We start from the raw sequence: 18,163 nt of genomic DNA, 5'->3' as shown, positions 1-18,163 counted from the left end.
TGATTTTATCACTCTTTGCGAGGTTAAATTTGACTAAAATGTTCATTTCACGTTGTTTTATACATTTATAAAAATGTAACTGAATGTTAATGAAATTTAGTTTCATTAAATGTTATTAAACACAGTACTGTAGTTCGGTTGGTTCTATAACAAGGCGGAACTCTAGCTTACCGTTGCTGTTTCTTGACGGACTACAATTGTTGTAAGACAGGGAAAAGGACGTCACAGACGTGGAGTTGTTTTGACAACAGTTTTATTTTCAACAAAATTAGTAGTTAGACGTCGAACATGTCCAACATATTCACACCGACGAACCAAATACGCCTCACGAACGTGGCGGTGGTGCGGATGAAGAAAGGAGGTAAACGCTTCGAAATTGCTTGCTACAAGAACAAAGTTCTCAGCTGGCGTTCTGGGGCGTAAGTTGATTTTAATTTGCCCTACATTCTCAAAATGTTTATATCAACCATTTTCTTTTAGCCAAAGCAAGAACCGAAGCAAGCCAAATGTTAAAGGTAAAAATGTCACGTGTTTTTGTCTGCAGGGAGAAAGATCTGGATGAGGTTTTGCAGACAAATTCAGTTTTCGTCAATGTCTCTAAAGGGCAGGTGGCTAAAAAGGACGATTTGGTCAAAGCTTTCGGCACAGATAACCTGACAGAAATCTGCAAGCTGGTACAGTAACAATCCCTACATCTTCACTCATTCACAGCCAATGATGGCGATGGACGTCCAGTCGTCCATCAACGGCAGTCTCTGTTAATGAATTTCATCACCTTAATGTTCAATCTGTACAGATTCTAGCCAAAGGGGAGCTTCAGGTGTCAGACAAGGAGCGGCAGTGTCAGCTGGAGACTATGTTCAGGGACATCGCCACCATAGTTGCAGACAAGTGCGTTAACCCCGACACCAAGAGGCCGTACACGGTCAGCCTGATCGAGCGCGGCATGAAGGATATCCATTATTCGGTCAACACTAACAAGAGCACCAAGCAGCAGGTAAACATGTAGTTGGGGCATGTGCAGCACCTACTTGGGGAAAAAAAAACAAAGCTGCACCTACACACTCATTCAGGGGTTTCGAGGACAGTCCAAACAGGGCCGTACAGTCCGGGGCTAGCTCCCCCCGGATTTTAATGCATCATGAGTAGGAGTGAGAACCTCTTGGTACCTCACGATACGATACAATTTGCGATACAAAGCTCACGATAACGATGATCTCACGATATGGCGATACAACGACTATCGATACATTGGTCACGAAATCATTCTACAAAATAACAAACAGAAAAACAAACTATTTTCATCCTTCTGCTGTAAGTTTGTCACCAGTAGACTCCCAATCCATTTGAACTGGGAGGGTTGGCAGCGAATTAACCCCTCCCACTTCAAACCGGCCCCTCCCACCTCTATGGCCGTCAGTGGCAGCTAAGCAACAAAGTCCTTTTTTTGGGCCATTTTAGGCCATACCTGTTGATTTTACAGTCACTTCCTGTTGATTTTGGGGTATTTCAGGGTCACTTCGTCTTGATTTTGAGTTACTGAACAGGAAGCGACCCGGGAATGAATTGCCAGTGACTCAAACTCAACAGAAAGTGACCTGTAAATGCCCCGAAAATCGGATGCTATGGTTTCGAATGAACGTTCGCCCTGTCTTAATGGATTGGGCGTCGAGTGCCGTCAATGGCTGCCATAGAAGATGGAAGATTTTTTTTTTTTTAAATTTAAACATTGACACCATTCTAAAACTATATCTCGATTCTTGGCATGAGCATATCGATAACTTTTTGGGATGTAAAGTATCTCAGGGTTGTAACGGTACACAAAAATCTCGGTTCGGTACGTACCTCGGTTTTGAGGTCATGGTTCGGTTCATTTTCGGTACAGGAAAAAACAAAATGCAAAATATAAATTTGCCAGTTGTTTATTACACACTTTTGTGCTTTCAACAATAGGAACATTAGCCTATACAAAGCTAGAATTCTGCTCAAAAAGTAGAGCAGGGCGGTAAACCGAAAATTTACCGTTACCGAAATTCTTCACGATGACCGACGTAATTTTGACCATGTCGGTAAATTCGGTAATTTAATAAAAGAAGAAAATATAGTCTTTTCATCCCGCTTTGACTCTGTGTTGTTCGGCTATGTTCATTCCCCTTTAAGAAAGCAGACAGTGTGCTTACGTTTGGAGTCACATGGTTTTCAGGAAGCCAATCAAACAGAAGCCCGGTAGGCTAACGCTAGCAGCTAACGCTACAAGTAAACGGGATGAAGTCGGGCTTAAGTTAGCTTCGCCAAACTTTCACCCGACATTAAGTAAACTCTTGACGGGTTCCAAATAGGGATGGAAAAACCGAGGCTTTCTGAAAAAATGAACCACTTTTAAGACAATTGCCCTAAATTGAATCACTGTTTGACGCACTGCAAGAGCCCCATCTACTGGATAAACAGTGCACGTTTCCTTTTAAAAGTAAAGTTGACAAATTGCCTCAGCATTACATATCTTCAATAGAATTAAGTGGATGTCGTCTATTTCAACCAGGAGATCGTGTCGTCATTAAGTGTGATATACACAATTAAAGTTGACCTCTTTAAGCCTGTGTCATTGCTTTTGTCTGTGAAGATGTGTTCAAAGCAGTATTTGTAATACACGACAGTGCTAGTCTTGTAAGTGGCTCGTCCTAGATGACGGGGAGTAACTACTATTGTTTATTTTTTGTAAAAATTACAATACAGTAAGCACAGTGCTTGGGAACAGTAATATTATTTATTGCATACTGTAAGGATTTCCAAAATCATAAGATGTAAATAATTGAGCCGAATAAAAGAAAGGTTTGTGAAACATTTTATTTTTTAATTAAGTATAATTTCTGGGGGGCGGGTGGATGTGTCGTATTTGTATCTATTCTAAATATCTAAACGTATGCCACTATCTAGTGTATAACAATGCGGAATGAATTTAATGAAATTCAAGTGATGATATTTTTCAAGTCATACAAGCTGTTATAAATGTTCACACAAGAATTCTTATTGTTTACAAGATTTTTTTTAATACTTAATGTTTAGACTGCATGTGCAATTGTTAAATTGAAAGCTGGTAAATAATTTTAACGAGAAACTGTTAATTTGTATTCCATGCATTGATTCAAATTTTCAAATTATATAACAGTTTGCTTGGGCGAATTTATCGTCATTTATCGTTAGCGAGGTAAATCTGCTCAATTTATCGTGATACGTACTTAGGCCATATCGCCCAGCCCTATCAAAAAGTAGCGGGTATTTAAAGATAATCCAACAGCAATTTGCCTTTGAGACCCCGTGTATTGGTCAGCTTTCTTTCTTAAAGAAAGAAGTCCTGTGCTAAAGAGAAAAGCAATCCCAATGCCAAAGATTTTAACATGTATTTTACAAATGAAATACAGTGTACCCACTGTACCTCAATGAAACATTTTTTTTTCTTATGAACGGTTTTCAAAAGCTTTATTGGTGGATTTTCTTAAGCTAAAGCGCCACACAGAAATTAATAAATTTACAAAAATTTAAAAAAACATAGTAACCTTTGCTATGTTTGGAAGTCATTTAATGTTGTGAATCAACCATTAAAATTGCTCCCGTTTTTGCATTAGTTCCCTTCTGTCTACTTTCGACATGTGAAAGTTTTAAAATTTTCATCATTGAAAGATAGATGCAAGTCAAGATTTTGCCGATTTAGGAGTATTTTAGATGAAAAGTTACTTAGGTCAGCTAGGAAAGTTCACTACAACAGAGCCTTTCTGAGAAGTCTACTGCTTTAAAATGGCGGCTGTGTTTACCAATGTGTCATTTCACATGTAGTTCTATATGCATGCGATACCTAGGCGTAGATTGTAGGCTGTCAGCTACTGTCAGGAAATATTGGAGCCACCTAGCCTAGCATCGCGTTTGCTACAGTGTCACAACAAGCATTTCTCAGTGTCTCTGACTTTTCTCGCGTCATTAAACCAACGTAAGGCATAGTAACGCACATTGTCTCGTTGCCGAAACGGTGACAAAATCCGAACTGAGAAAAAAAACGTAATGCACGAAAAACGTACAGATTTTGAACGTACGGCGTACACATTTGAAAATAAGTGCTCGAAACCGTACAACTTGACAGGTATGTATCCACACTTACAGGTGATTGACATCATACTCGGTTCCCGTCCTGACATTGCTGAATTGTGCCTTTTGATTGAATATGAAATAAACATGCTTTTTAGAGCCATGTACACTTTAATCCAGCTTTGGTAAATGTTCTTCATTACCGTAATGTATAGACCCTACTCACGTGACGTCACAGCCACGCCCCCGCGCCATGTTGTCCGGATACTAGTCATGTTAATGCATTAGCGCTTCGTAAATTCCTCCTATTATGGCGTGTTTTTCTGCTCGTTAACATTAATAATCAAAATGGTGAAGTCGTGTGTGGCGGTCGGTTGCAAAAACAGAGAAGATAGACGGAGAGACTTGAATTTTTACCGTATTCCGAGAGACCCGAAGAGGAGACCGAGATTGACTGCTGCAATTCGACGAGAAAACTGGGCTCCAAACGACTACCACAGATTACGTAGTAGTCATTTTATATCTGGTAAGATGCATTTAATATATATTTAGAGGGTTTTGGGCTGACAACCACAATTAAGATCATTGCTAGGCTAATCGCCGACAACATACACTCAGACGTTGTGAACGAACTACCTGAAAATATATAATTATAAGGGGATAATCAGACAGTTGTCATACAATTAATTTACAATTTCACTATTGAGGTCAAAAGCCAAAAAATAAATTCAACTAGGGACAATCTGGAGTAGTGCTATCGCACTTCATATTTATTACGTATTATATATGTATATAGTGAGAGTGCTATCGCTAAACCATATAAACATTAAAAGCCCTAGCTCCATTGACAAATGATATGAAATACATTAGACTCGACAGTGGATGTTAGCAAGAACAAAAGATTTTGAATTGAAAATTTCGCAACTCACCTTCCGAGCACAAGATTCCTGCCGAATTTTCGTGTACGAGGACCTGTTTCACCCAACCAGCAACGTAGCATTTATAAGCCTCCAAGCTCTTAAAGTTTTTCAAACTTTCGTGAGAATAGGCTGATTTTGTGCGGACAAGATAGTTGTAAATATCAGGATACCAGATGTCAGGCGAAGCCAGCGGGTCGAAAAACATCGATTTAGGCATCAAATACGGATCTGGCGAATGGATACACTGAAGCTTTTCCACGTAACGCCTTTTATGCAACGGATCCAATGAGTTTACAGCGTCAGATAACACCGGGGCTTCCATGAATTGCTCTATAACTTGCTCGACTAATTGAAAACAATGAGAATAGGTCTGAAAAAGAGGTACAATATGGCGGCCGGAAACAGCGACACGCCCATTTTGTGACGTAGGTGAGTAGGGTCTATAGCCTATAGTCTATAGACTTGATGTTTTTATGATTCTAAAGGCCGTTGTTTTGTCTTACTTGCAGGCGCTGGAGGTGATCAAGCAGCTAAAGGAAACCATGCAGATCCAGCGGGCCCACATGAGGCTGCGGCTCCTGCTCCCGGGCAAAGAGGCCAAGCGGCTCAAGGAGAAGGTCAAACCTCTCCTACAGGTCATCGAGAGCGAAGACTTTGAAGAAAACCTTGAGATTGTGAGTTTGGCCGACCACCCTGCCTCTCAATGTCGTCAAGGGAATATGCTTGATTTTAGGAGTGGGAACCTCTTGGTACCTCACGATACGATACGATTTGCGACACAAAACTCACGATAACGATCTAACGATATGGCGATACAACGAATATTGATACATTGCTCAGGAAATCATTCTAGGATATTCTACAAACAACTAATGAACAGAAAAACAAGCTTCTTCTGTGAATTGGAATGAGTTTATGACTAGTAGACGTCCAATCCATTTGAACTGGGAGGGTGGCAGCGAATGAACATTCGTTCATTCGCTGCCATCCCTCCCACTTCAAATGGATTGAACGTCTATGGCCGTCAGTGACAGCCAATGCCAGGCAATGAGGTAATTTTGGGCCAGTTGATTTTCAGTTACTTCCTTATGATTTTGGGGTATTTTATGGGTCACTTCCTGCTTACTTTGAGTTACAGAAAAGGAAGTGACCTGGGAATCACCCAAATGAATAGGGAGTGACTACAACTCAACAGGAAATTACCTGTAAAATCGGACAGAATAACTGTAAATGCTCTGGTTTCGAATGAATAAACGTTACCAGAAGAGGCGTGCGAAATTTCTGATTCTTGGATAATTCACGATTCGGCCGCTGAAGATTCGAGAACGATTCACAAACATCCAAATTCCGATTATTGAATTATACCAGGTAAAGCGGAAATAAAACACAGTCAATTCGGTCTTCGAGACGCAATGAGGAACGGACCGAGAGGAAATATCATGTTCATCTCATGCCGCTAGATAAAAAAAAAACAATAATACCTGACTGCGGCCGTCAGCCGCTACAAACAGCGCCCAGTTGCTAGTTGCTACAAATATACGGCAACATACGGCTATGGTAGATATCACATATAGACCCTACTCACCAACGTCACAGAATGATGTGTCGCTGTATCCGGCCGCCATATTGTCCGTCAGTGTTTATCCGTATTCTCAATGGTTTCAATTTATCATGCAATTTATAGTGCAATTCATGGAAGCCCCGGTGCTTTCAGACGCTGTAAACTCATTGAATGCGTTGCATAAAAGGCGTTATGTGGAAAAGCTTCAGTCTATCCATTCGCCAGATCCATATATGATGCCTAAATCGATATTTTTCGACCCGCTGTCTTCGCCGTCTCTGCCTGACATCTGCTACCCTGATATCTACAACTATCTTGTCCACAGAAACTCCGCCTATTCTCACGAAACTTTGAAAAACTTTAAGAGCAGCACGTTAAGCAACATTACCCCGTGTGACCCTTTACTTCCAATTTTCTAAAATGGCGACAATCAATCAAAAAAAAAAAGTTGACTGCGATGGCCGACGCTTCAAGGATAGGTGGATATTGGACTATTTCTTCAATAAAATACTCAACAACTGTGTCTGCCTCATTTGCAAAGAGACAGTCGCTGTTTTCAAAGAGTTCGATGTGACGCGATTTTGCCAAACAAGACACGCTGACATGTACAACATTACAGGGAAGATACGCAGCGAGAAATTTAGCAACTTGAAGCTAGTTTAATTTCACAGCAGCAGTATTTCGCAAGAGCCCGAGTGTCAAAAGAGAACGCCACAAAGGCGAGATTGTTGAAATTATGAATTAAAAATAATAATAATAAGCAAATGTGACACACAGAAGGGCTTGCTAAAATTTGTTTAAATATATTGTTCTACGTAAATCAGCCAAGGTAGCCCCCCGCATTTTTACCACACCAAATCTGGCCCCCTTTGCAAAAAGTTTGGACACCCCTGTTTAACCGATGATCCGGAGACGAGGCCAGCTTCTTTCACTTGGTACCAGCTAAATATTATTCAAAAAATAATGATGGCGGAAGAAACAAACATCTTCAATTTGAAACTGTATGTTGTTGGCGATTAGCCTCGCAATGATCTTAATTGTGGTTGTCAGCCCAAAACCCTCTAAATATATATTAAATGCATCTTACCAGATATAAAATGACTACTACATAATCTGTGGTGATCGTTTGGTGCCCAGTTTTCTCGTTGAATTGCGGCAGTCCATCTCGCCCTCCTCTCCGGGTCTCTCGGAATACGGTAAAACTTCAAGTCTCTCCGTCTATCTTCTCTGTTACTGCAACCAACCGCCACACACGCCTTCACCATTTTGATTATTAATGTTAACGAGCAGAAAAACACGCCATAATAGGAGGAATTTACGTAGCGGTAATGCGTAAACACGACGAGCTGACGGACAATATGGCGCGGAGGCATGGTTGTGACGTCATGTGAGTGGGGTCTATATCTAGAACTAGATGTGAAATGACAAACGACGGCCGTGTTAGATCATATACCAAGAACTAGATGCGAAATGACACTTTCCCACGCTAGTAAACAGGCGCCATCTTAAATTAGTACTTCTCAAATAGTGGGGTGCGCCCCCCACCGGGGGGTGCAGAGCGATGCCAGGGGTGGCACATGTGACCTCGGGAAACATGCTCTTTTTTTTTTTTTTGCCGTAGTAGAATAACGTGTACTTGCACATCCACTCAGTGGGTGGCAGTGGCGCTCTCATTTTCAGAGTGTGCGCAGTATTTTTGAACTAAACAAGAGCACACAGAAAACAGATATGAAGAAGTGTGCGCCGTTTTTGAAAGCCGTTTTCCGGCCGGACTCAAGCAGCGACCCACTGTCTTCTCCGGGTCTCACGATTCCGCCCAAGAAGTGCCATTTTCGGCTTGGGATCGTCACGTCTTTTTCAGCGAAAACGTGCCGAATATTGCCAACAATCGTCCCGCTTTGTCCGTGTTATATCAGCAAACCAGTGAGCACTGTTAGCATGCTCGGTGCTAAATAACACCACACCATTGCAAAGGAGGTGATACTGTGAGCAGCAAAAATAAAAATTGTCCTTCTGTCCAAAGACACTTTTTTTTCCTTTTATTCAGTTTTGTTTTTTCGGTCAAATTTTTTGGCATATTGTCCTCATGAGTTAATGTTTCTAATCAATTTGAATTTGTTATTTACTGATTTTATTACATTTTATTTTTCAGTATCAAATGGTCAAAAATGTACCTTGAGTGTATTTTTACAGCTTGGATGTAACTTTTTTTTTTAAATCAGGCAAATTGATGCGAGTTAAGTATTTTCTGTTACAAACAAAACAACGTTGAAAAAGTTTATAATAAATTGATATGTTACTTTTTTCTTCTTTAATCGTAAAAAAGGACACAATGTTAGTCAGAGGCGTACTTATAATAGTAATTTTATAGACAAATGATACTATTTACCGTGGCGGCAGAGAGTTTGGGGGGGGGGCGCGCAAAACATTTCCGTCTTCCTTGGGGGGGGCGTAACAGAAAATAATTGAGAAGCACTGTCTTAAAGCAGTAGACTTCTCCAGAAGGCACTGTTGTAGCGAACCTAATTACTTTTTATCTTAAAAAGAAAAAGAAAAAAATTGGCAAAATCTTGACTTGAATCTATCTTTTAAATGATGAAACCGTTTTAAAAATTTCACGTCGAAGGTAGACAGAAGGGAAATTATGGAATAACGGGAGCAATTTTAAAAACTTAAACTTAATTCACAACATTAAATTAATTGAATGTAGTTTAAAGCTGCCGATACAGAATGGGGACTTGAGTATTTTATTTACAGTTTTTAACTGTTAACTTGATACTGAAATAGTAGTTTGTTTAGCCTGAGAGGATTTTTGAACCATTTTTGGAACTAGTGTACAAAAAATTAAAAGCGGGGGGAGGTGGGGGTTGTGGTGCATCAATAATCGATTTATAATCGAATCAGAGCCTCTGAATCGTAATCGAATCGTTAGGTGCCCAATGATTCCCACCTCTAGTTCCCAGTCTAAATGAATTGAGCGTCGAGCACCATCAATGCAGCCTTAAGCCTGAGTTATACTCCCGTGTTGCGGTGACGGCGCAGCGACTACGGCGTCATTCGACATTCGATAGTTTTGCGGTGAGGGAACGCGTTGCTCTGTAATTCACCGCCAAGCCACTAGAGGGGTGTGGCGTTATGTTTGTGCGGTTTTGGGGCATGCTTGTTGACTTCCGCTAGTCTAGTTTAACGGAGAAAAAATAAACAATGCAAGATGGAACTCTTGAATATAAATCTTCTGCTCATCAACATTGAATAAATGTTGAACATACAAATGTTGAGGGGCAGGCGACGCAGATAACGGTTTTGAGGCGGTCTGGCCGACTTTTGATGCCGCACACAGAGTTCGGGTGGAGAGAGCTAGCTGTGGCGGCTAGCTTCAAACTGGCGTCGTGCACTGCGTCCAAGGTCTGCAAAGCCCTCCAGCCTGATTTGTTTGCCGTGTCCTACAACCAGCCGGTGGGAAGCCATAGAAGATTTCTGGCGTCTATGGAACTTCCCAAACTGCGTTGGGAGCCTTGATTTTAACGTTATCATAAAAAGCACCGAGGCACTCTCAAACAGTGATGATGTATCGTGTGTGAACTGTCTGTTATTGAAAATTAAAGATCAAAACAACTCTTGACACCAAATGTGTGCTTTATTCTTCATATACTTGAAGTGTGACACGTGAATAAGTCACAGACTCACAGCAAACATATGTACACAATAAATGATGAAGTGCACCAACCAAAAATACGACATAAAGTGATAAAAAGTTGGCAGTTTTTGGCCGACTGGGTCACCGCTTCGTGTGGCCACTGGATTCCGAACACACACGTCTCGGTGGTTCTTCTTTTTTTTAATCGCCGACCTTGCCATTTGGCAATCATAATAATGTCTTGATGAGACTTGCTCTTCGATGAATCGCCCGTCGGCTTGGTCCATTTATGCGTGTAGAAAAATGTTTGATTCTATTCTACAATGGCGGTGATTTCGCGCTGAACCAGAAACAACAGTCTGAGCGGACCAATCACAGTCCGTTTTCGCCACATCATACACGTCTACGCGACGTGAAGGTTAGAAAATTCGAGAGGAGCGCGTCAGGCTACGGCACAGGGTCGTAACTCGGGTCTTCCTTGACGGCGCAGGTCTGACACGGAAGTATAACTCGGCCTTTACAGTTACCTGAGACACAATTATGGTGGAAGATTTTGGTAGAAACTTGTTGGTTCCTTTTTTTTTTTTTTTTAAACAGTGACACCTTTTTAAAACGATATCTCGATTCTTGGCAGGAGCATATCGATAACCTTTTGGGATACAAAGTATCACGATATATCACCATTTCGATATTTTATCACACCCCTACTTGATTTGTTTCTTTTTCAGGTGTGTCTGGTGGATCCTGGCTGCTACAGGGAGCTCGGCGAGCTGATTCGCTGTGAAACCAAAGGTCGAGGCTCTGTGGAGGTCATCAGTCTGAAGGATGTGGAGGAAGGTGACGAGAAGCTGTAACAAAATCTTAAAGAAAGAAAAAAAAACAAAGACCATTGCCACTAATTCAGTCAATAAACTGCTATTGTATGTTTAATCTCAACGCTACAAGCCCGTTTATCTTTTAATTACAACAGATAAATATAACTGCATATTTAACTGATTGCCTGCCACTGACAACAATGGATGTCCAATTCATTTAAACTGAGAGCACTAGCTAAGAAAGCTCATTTTTCAGTGCCAACAAATGTTAATTCGCCCATCTGAGTCAAAATGGATTGGATGTCTAGCGCCGTCAATGGCAGCAAGACAGTTAATAACATTTATATTTTAATTAAATGGCACCGTTTGGTTAAGAAAAATCTTTATTAAGTCACTCACGCACCACGGAAAGAAAAAAAAGACACTTTATTAACAGAATGTGTATTTACGACATTGATAAATGTTCAAATCACGTGTATGAGCCGACAAACTATATGTAAAGAATTCCACATGTAAAGTCGTTTTAAAAGAATAAAGTAATGTTTGGGGAAAAATTAATATATTTCATGACTGTAAAATTACAAATATTACCATGATATGAATGATGGCGAAGTTGTAATTTAAGGAAATATTAAGTGTAAATGTTGCAAAAATGTAATTTGAATAGAATAATGGTCTACTTTTAGGAGCAAAAATACTTGTAGAAGAAACAACAATAATAAAGAAGGAGACAATATACCCGAATTCTATCAATAATTCTGATTTATTAACACCTTATTTTTTAAGTAAACCGTAAACAGTACATTCTAGTGACACATTTCACATTAGAAAAATGAAATAAATACAATTATAACAGTCACAATTTCAGTGTTTTTCCATACAATACATGCATTTCATGGTATTTTACTCATTGCTTGTCATTGACAAAGATAGACGTCCAATTGATTTAAACTTGGAGGACAGACTGTGGATGCTCATGTTTCAATGCCCATAACTGTTTTAGATGTCCAATCCATTTTGACTTGAGGTTTAAAAAAATAAAACTGCTTAAAAAAAGCGAAATCATGCAAAACAAGGGAAAATCTGCTTTTAAAATAAAATCATGACATTTTGTTCAGGAAAAAAAAGTGGCCAAAAAAAAAGTGAAATAAAGTACGGTAAGTAAAATTCTGCTTAAAAAAAGAAATCCTGCAAACAAAATTGAATTTATAGGTGGGGGGGTTATAAATAAAATACAATATCTGCAAAAATTGTAAAATGACTTGGGCATCTTGTGTCATCCATGGCAGCCAATGATTTCAATAAAAAATAAAATAAAATTCATACAACATAGCAACATATGTCCATGAAATAGGTCGTTATATAGTAAAACATTTATACCGTAATTCTCGGACTATAAGCAGCTACTTTTTTCCTTCATTTTGAATACTGCGGCTTGTACTCCAATGTAGCTAATTAGTTGATTTATATGGGTTAATAGGTAACACTTTATTTGACAGCGGCGTCATAACACTGTCATAAGACTGTCATAATTATGACATGACACTATCTTGGATATTACTAAATGCTTATGTCATTAAGTGTCATCCGGCAAATTCTGTCACTCACTCCATTTATGTCCAGCTTGGATCTTTTACATCCATTCAAAGGTGAGATAATTTGCCAGATAACACTAAATGACATCTTTTATAAGCATTCATAAATGCTCATGACAGTGTCATGTCATAATTATGATTGTCTGATGACAGTCTTATGGCGCCACTGTCAAATAAAGTGTTACCAAATACTAGCAAATAATGAAACAACTGGAACAGTAACTGAAGAAATATTTAGCCCAGAACATGAATTTTGATTGAATTAACATCTGTAGCGCTGCAATGCATGCTAGGAGGCATGGACAACAACAGTGTTAATAGCAGGTGGCAGTAGAGGTTGACTGTCTCCCCCCAAGGGAGCAGTGGTGGCCAAATGAACCTTCTTGAAGCAATGAATCTTGGCAGCTAATTGGTTCAAAGCTTCATTGTGGTTCATTTGGTCTTATGACAGTCATATGATGCCGCTGTCAAATAGTGTTACCGATCAATATCTTTTGATGTAAACATCCCATAACACAATGTGGACAGCTGCGGTTTATAATCAAGTGTGGCTTATCTATGAACAAATGCCGTTTTCATGTCAAAGTTGGTGGGCGGCGGCTAATAGTCCGAAAATTACGGTATATGTTTTTACATTAAATGAGCTTGTATTTTAATGATTTAATGACACAATTAATAACATTTATTAAATGCCAATTTAAATCAATGACACATTTAAAGATGTGTTTAGAGATTTCTCTCTGTCCCATTTGGTCCTCCATGTTTAACTAATTGCCTGCCGTTGACAACGAGAGACATCCAATTCATAAAAACTAAGAGGACTGGCTGTTGATGCTCATTTTTCATTACTCTTGATAGCTCTAGACGTCTAATCCATTTTGAGTGGGAGGGCTTATAACGGTAAAACGGAATTCACAGTATAGCAGACTTAGGCTTGGTTGATACTACAGGTCTTAATTAATGCATTTTTTTGCCATATCTGTTTTTTTGGCATGCCCGTTCAGACTGCCTTTGTTCACTGATACAGTTCAAGTATCACGCGTGCGCACTAATTTGCAGTCCGAGATCAGCAAAGAGACCCGCTTGGTCAAGCCCGCTTCGTGCTTGAAAGAAGCCTGCATGGCTGCCGTCCTCCGTGCCTCTTTCTCTTTGCTGACGTAATTGCTGCATGAATTCCGATTTGGGAGTCTTGACAGTACAGACCGCCAGTCACGTTCTGAAAAAATGTGACTCAGATCGGATTTGAACCACATACGAAAGTGACTCAGATTGGATTTGAAATAGTCCAATTCTATGAGACTTGTCCCTTTCAGACCGACAAGTTAATGCATGACTCGAGTGGGAAAAAACGAAAAAATCGGATTCGTGCATTAAGACCTGTAGTATGAACCTAGCCTTAGATATTCCTCCATGCACATTTCAGTGTTATTGACCTTTGATTGAGCCGTGACAAATCCAGCCCAAACTCAACTCACCTTCACAAAACAAAGCCAAGCCCTTTAGAAAACTAAAGGATGGATACCCGCATCCTGCACGTCAGACGGGCATGGATCTATGTTGGTACTGGTTATGTGTAAAGGTGGCCCTGTTGATACTGCTGAGGGGGTGCATCACCTCATCCTCAGGGTATGGAGGTGTCGGACCTTCAATAGCCCTGGTTGATACCTCCTCAGTGGTGGGACACAGCGTGGTGAGCACGGCCCCACCAACCATCATGAGCCCAAAGGCGACCCATCCCAAGTAAAGCGCCGGTCCCCAGTCCCTTTTCAGGTGCGTCGCTCCCTCCAGCGGCTGGCTGGTGTGGTGGCAGGTCCAGGCGGTTGGAATCAGAATCAGGACTCCTGATAAGATGTACGCTGCCCCGGAGAACACCTTGACCTGGGTCATTGAAGAATTAAAGGATATTTTGGCTTCAGCATTCTTGGAAAAATAAGCCTTCACGCATCTGGTTTTCTGCTACAATTCATCAAAGTCAGTTTGCAGATCCATATAAAAAAAGCGTGCTTGATTCATTTGATAATCGTAATATTTAGCATTATCACTAACAGGGTTGCAAGTCCATACTAAAGTTAGCTTTTTTTCTTATAAGTAGAAGCTCAGTTTTTTAAACAAGTCCTGTTAACAGTGTTGTAAATCTAACAATTTTAGCTTTTTCTCAGGAGTAGAAGCAAGTCATCACAGTAATAGGATTGCCAATCTTTATTATTTTTAGCTTTTTCACCAAGAGTAAAAGTTAATTTGTACTATTAGTGTTTTCGCAGGAGTTAGAGCTAGCAGTTATTTATAATCACAATAAGAAGGGTGAATAATATCCATGTTGTAAGCGTTTTCTCAGGGTAGAAGCTAACTCTTACTATTGATAGTGTTTTCGCAGGAGTTAGAGCTATCTGTTATTTACAGTATAATCACGTTAAGAAGCGTGCATATCCATAATGTTAGAGTTTTCTCAGGGTAGAAGCTAACTGTTACTGATGATCGGAGTAATGGCTGCAAATGTATACTAATGTTTGCTTTTTATCATGAGTGGACGCTAACTGTTATAGGTATCACAATAACAGGATTTAAATCTAATAGTAGCATTTCTCGGAAGTATAAATTAGCCATGACGTATTGTTACAGTAACGGTTTCAAATCTGTACTAATCTTAGCGCCTTCTCAGAGTTGAAGTTACTGTTACTGCTAATCACAGTAACGGTTACAAATCCGTATTGATGTCAGCTCTTCCTGCGAATCACAGTTAGGGTTACAAATCCGTATTGATGTTAGATTTTTCTCGGAAGTAAAAGCTTTTACCACTGATTAAACATTTGCAAATCTATACTAATGTCAGTTTTTTGTCTCAGGAGTAGAAGCTATAGCTGTTACTGATTAACACAGTAAAAGGGTTGCAGGTAACAGGGTTGCAAATCTGTACTATGTTAGCTTTTTCTCAAGTGTGGAAGCTAGCTGTTACTGATGATCACAGTAACAGGGTTGCAAATTCATACTGTTAGGTTTTTCTCAAAAGTAGAGGCTATCTGTTACTGTTGATCACAGTCACTGATCTTGGACCAGGCAGCTCGGACCTTTCTGGTCAGAATGACTTCGGACGTTGCTGGCGCCATCTTGTTAGTCTCTTCCTGGAAGATCACTGAAGTCAGTATGCATCTCGCTTAATGCAATATTCTGATATGCTTGCAAGCATGACCAGTTTTTTTTCACTGAAACTGCTGATAGTTAGTTTTGCCGCAGATAAACATGGACTTTGGGGGCCTGTCTCAGGGAGAAGGCGGAATACATCTGTAAATAAATCGTGACTGTTTGATTTGTTGTTTTCATGCTATGGATGCTTGGATGGTGTGACATTAATTGTGGGACACCCTGGATACCTTTATATTTTCATTCCTTTATTTCTCTTTCTATTTATTCATCTTCTGAACGCCTATCCTTAGGAGGGTGCTGGAGCCTATCCCAGGTAACAACGGGCAGGAAGCAGGGTACACCTTGAACTGGTTGCCAGCCAGTTGCAGGGCAACAACCTTCATGCACACTCTCACATCTACGGACAATTTGGAGTGTTCAATCAGCCTACAATGTATGTTTTTGGGATGTGGGAGGAAGTCGGAGTACCCGAAGAGAACCCATGTAGGCAAAGGGAGAACATACAAAATCGAACCGGAATTGAACCAACAATCTCAGGACTGAGGTGGTGGTGCTAACCACTCTGCCACCAATTTTGACATTCTTGTGATTCCATACAGGACAAGTCAATTCAGTCAGAAACAATGTTTTAGTGCAAAGTGTTTTCTGCAGGGTTTGGACTAAATAATGGAAAGACTTAAAAAAAAAATCAACAAAAACTAATTTTATATGGTGTAGGTCCGTCTTTTGCAACAATTACAGCCTCAAATCTCCGAGGTATTTATTCATACAACTTGTGGATTGTTTCCAAAGGAATTTTTAGACATTCTTCAGTTAGAATACCCTCTAACTCTTTTAGAGACAATGGCGGTGAACATGGACGCCTTAGCTGAAACTCTAAAACTGACCATAAATGCTCAATAATGTTGAGGTTTGGGGATTTTGCTGGCCATACGAGACACTCAACTTCATTAAAATGTTCCTCGTGCCATTCTTTAACAATTATGTTCAATAATTATGATGCCAAAATGTTAGGTATTCCCATTATTTTGTCCCACCCTTGTATGTGGGTATTCAAAATCCTCTGATGCTAGCTTAACTCACCTGACCCCGTTTTGGGAACCACATGACACCAGCTGCGCCCACCAACGTGGCAAAAGCCCCGGCACCCACCGCCGCCATGATGAGTGCCCTCCATGTTCGGAAGCTTCCAGAAAGCGACAATAACGACTGATAAAAGGAGCAGTGCAGCTGACCGTCTTGGAGCAGGTCCCAGTGGTTCCATTCCAGCCAAGCCCCGTCCCAATAGACCGGCAGACTAGCTGTGGAGTTGTCCACGGTGCCGATCACCGTCCACAAGGCCGTGCAGCGGGTCAAAATGGCGCAGAGCCACCCGGAAAGGGCCAAACCAAGGCCTGCCAGCTCCAGATGCCTGCGCATGTCGACGGTGGAACCCTGACAACCACCGTCAGGCCGTGTTTGCCATGACAAACCGGTTAGAGAGCAGAGAAAGGCTCCACCCGAGAGGAATTCTTTGTTTGTTCTGACATCGTATCAAAACAATCTGACTTTTCCTGATAGAATCAGTCGGCAGGCAGGACAAAAGATCCTCTGTGGACTTTTTTACTCACTGGGAAGAAACTGATTTAAAGGAGAAGTTTTGTTTTTTAGCACAATGTGCAAGTTTGTTTAAACGAACAAAGAAGGGCTTTCAGCAATGGTCTGCGACAAAGGGGTTCGCAAATTTTCCTTTATTACTGTACTGATAGTACACATTTATAATAAATGGTGAATGATATTCAAGCATGAATGACTCCCTGAGATTGGCAGGCAGTCACACTGGTGTTCTTAGCCGTCAGGGTGTCAATTAGTTTTGTCCAATAGAGGGAGCCATTTATTTGTCAGGCTAGACACTCAGAAAAACAGGCTCAGCCAGTTTTTTTCTTTCTGTTTTGCACCCAGTTTTTTTTTTCTTTTAAATATAGTTCACTCATTGGCAGATGATTGCTGCCAGTCCCTCCCAGTCAAAATGGAATGGACGTCTAGCGCTGTCAATGGCACTGAAACATGAGCATTCACAGTCAGTCTTTGCAGTTTAAATGACTTGGATGTCGATCAATGGTAATGGCAGGCAAATGCAATGAAGTTATAATAATTCCCAAAAAAACATTTGACTGCTATTGGGTGGGCAAAATCAGAGTATTTCTGTTTTAATTTTATTAATTTGGTTTTGTTAATATTTTATATACTTCTCTAAATCTATGGATTATTTAAAGATGACATCACTTCATATGTTAAGCATTTTTTAGAGGATAGTTGACATTTTTATGTGCAGTCAAGATGTTTAGTTTGTAGGTTTTTCCTACTTTATGAAAAGTACTTTCACAATTGTGAAGTTGGATTTTTTTCTCACCTGTCCTGCTTATACACAGAGGATG

At 40.3% G+C, this 18,163-nt stretch overlaps 2 protein-coding genes across 2 annotated transcripts; one reads left to right on the top strand and one right to left on the bottom strand.

Annotated features, from left to right (window-relative positions):
* Nucleotides 1–161: 161 nt before the first annotated feature.
* Nucleotides 162–13,415, top strand: LOC130917738 (ribosome maturation protein SBDS-like). The gene is made up of 5 exons (XM_057839403.1): nt 162–419; nt 545–674; nt 797–997; nt 5,507–5,671; nt 10,924–13,415. The coding sequence occupies exons 1-5, from the start codon at nt 289–291 to the stop codon at nt 11,047–11,049; spliced, it is 753 nt and encodes a 250-aa protein (XP_057695386.1). The 5' UTR covers nt 162–288; the 3' UTR covers nt 11,050–13,415.
* Nucleotides 11,574–17,485, bottom strand: LOC130917739 (claudin-4-like). The gene is made up of 2 exons (XM_057839404.1): nt 16,830–17,485; nt 11,574–14,483 (listed from the first exon to the last, which is right to left on the bottom strand). Exons 1-2 carry the CDS (start codon nt 17,163–17,165, stop codon nt 14,142–14,144), a joined length of 678 nt encoding a protein of 225 aa, XP_057695387.1. The 5' UTR covers nt 17,166–17,485; the 3' UTR covers nt 11,574–14,141.
* Between the last annotated feature and the right edge of the window lie 678 nt (nt 17,486–18,163).

The sequence above is a fragment of the Corythoichthys intestinalis genome, chromosome 6 (assembly GCF_030265065.1).
Source record: "Corythoichthys intestinalis isolate RoL2023-P3 chromosome 6, ASM3026506v1, whole genome shotgun sequence".
Lineage (NCBI taxonomy): Eukaryota > Metazoa > Chordata > Actinopteri > Syngnathiformes > Syngnathidae > Corythoichthys > Corythoichthys intestinalis.
The sequence above is the reverse complement of the archived record's forward strand: the minus strand, read 5'-3'. Positions and strand labels throughout refer to the sequence as shown.

What these genes read in the sequence shown, in the direction of transcription:
- LOC130917738 (XM_057839403.1), top strand. Translation starts at nt 289, where the DNA reads ATGTCCAACATATTCACACCGACGAACCAAATACGCCTCACGAACGTG. An exon ending in TGACAGAAATCTGCAAGCTG is followed by an intron (nt 675 to 796) that starts GTACAGTAACAA and finishes CAATCTGTACAG; the next exon opens with ATTCTAGCCAAAGGGGAGCT. An exon ending in TTGAAGAAAACCTTGAGATT is followed by an intron (nt 5,672 to 10,923) that starts GTGAGTTTGGCC and finishes TTTCTTTTTCAG; the next exon opens with GTGTGTCTGGTGGATCCTGG.
- LOC130917739 (XM_057839404.1), bottom strand. Translation starts at nt 17,165, where the DNA reads ATGCGCAGGCATCTGGAGCTGGCAGGCCTTGGTTTGGCCCTTTCCGGG. An exon ending in GGTTCCCAAAACGGGGTCAG is followed by an intron (nt 14,484 to 16,829) that starts GTGAGTTAAGCT and finishes TCAATGACCCAG; the next exon opens with GTCAAGGTGTTCTCCGGGGC.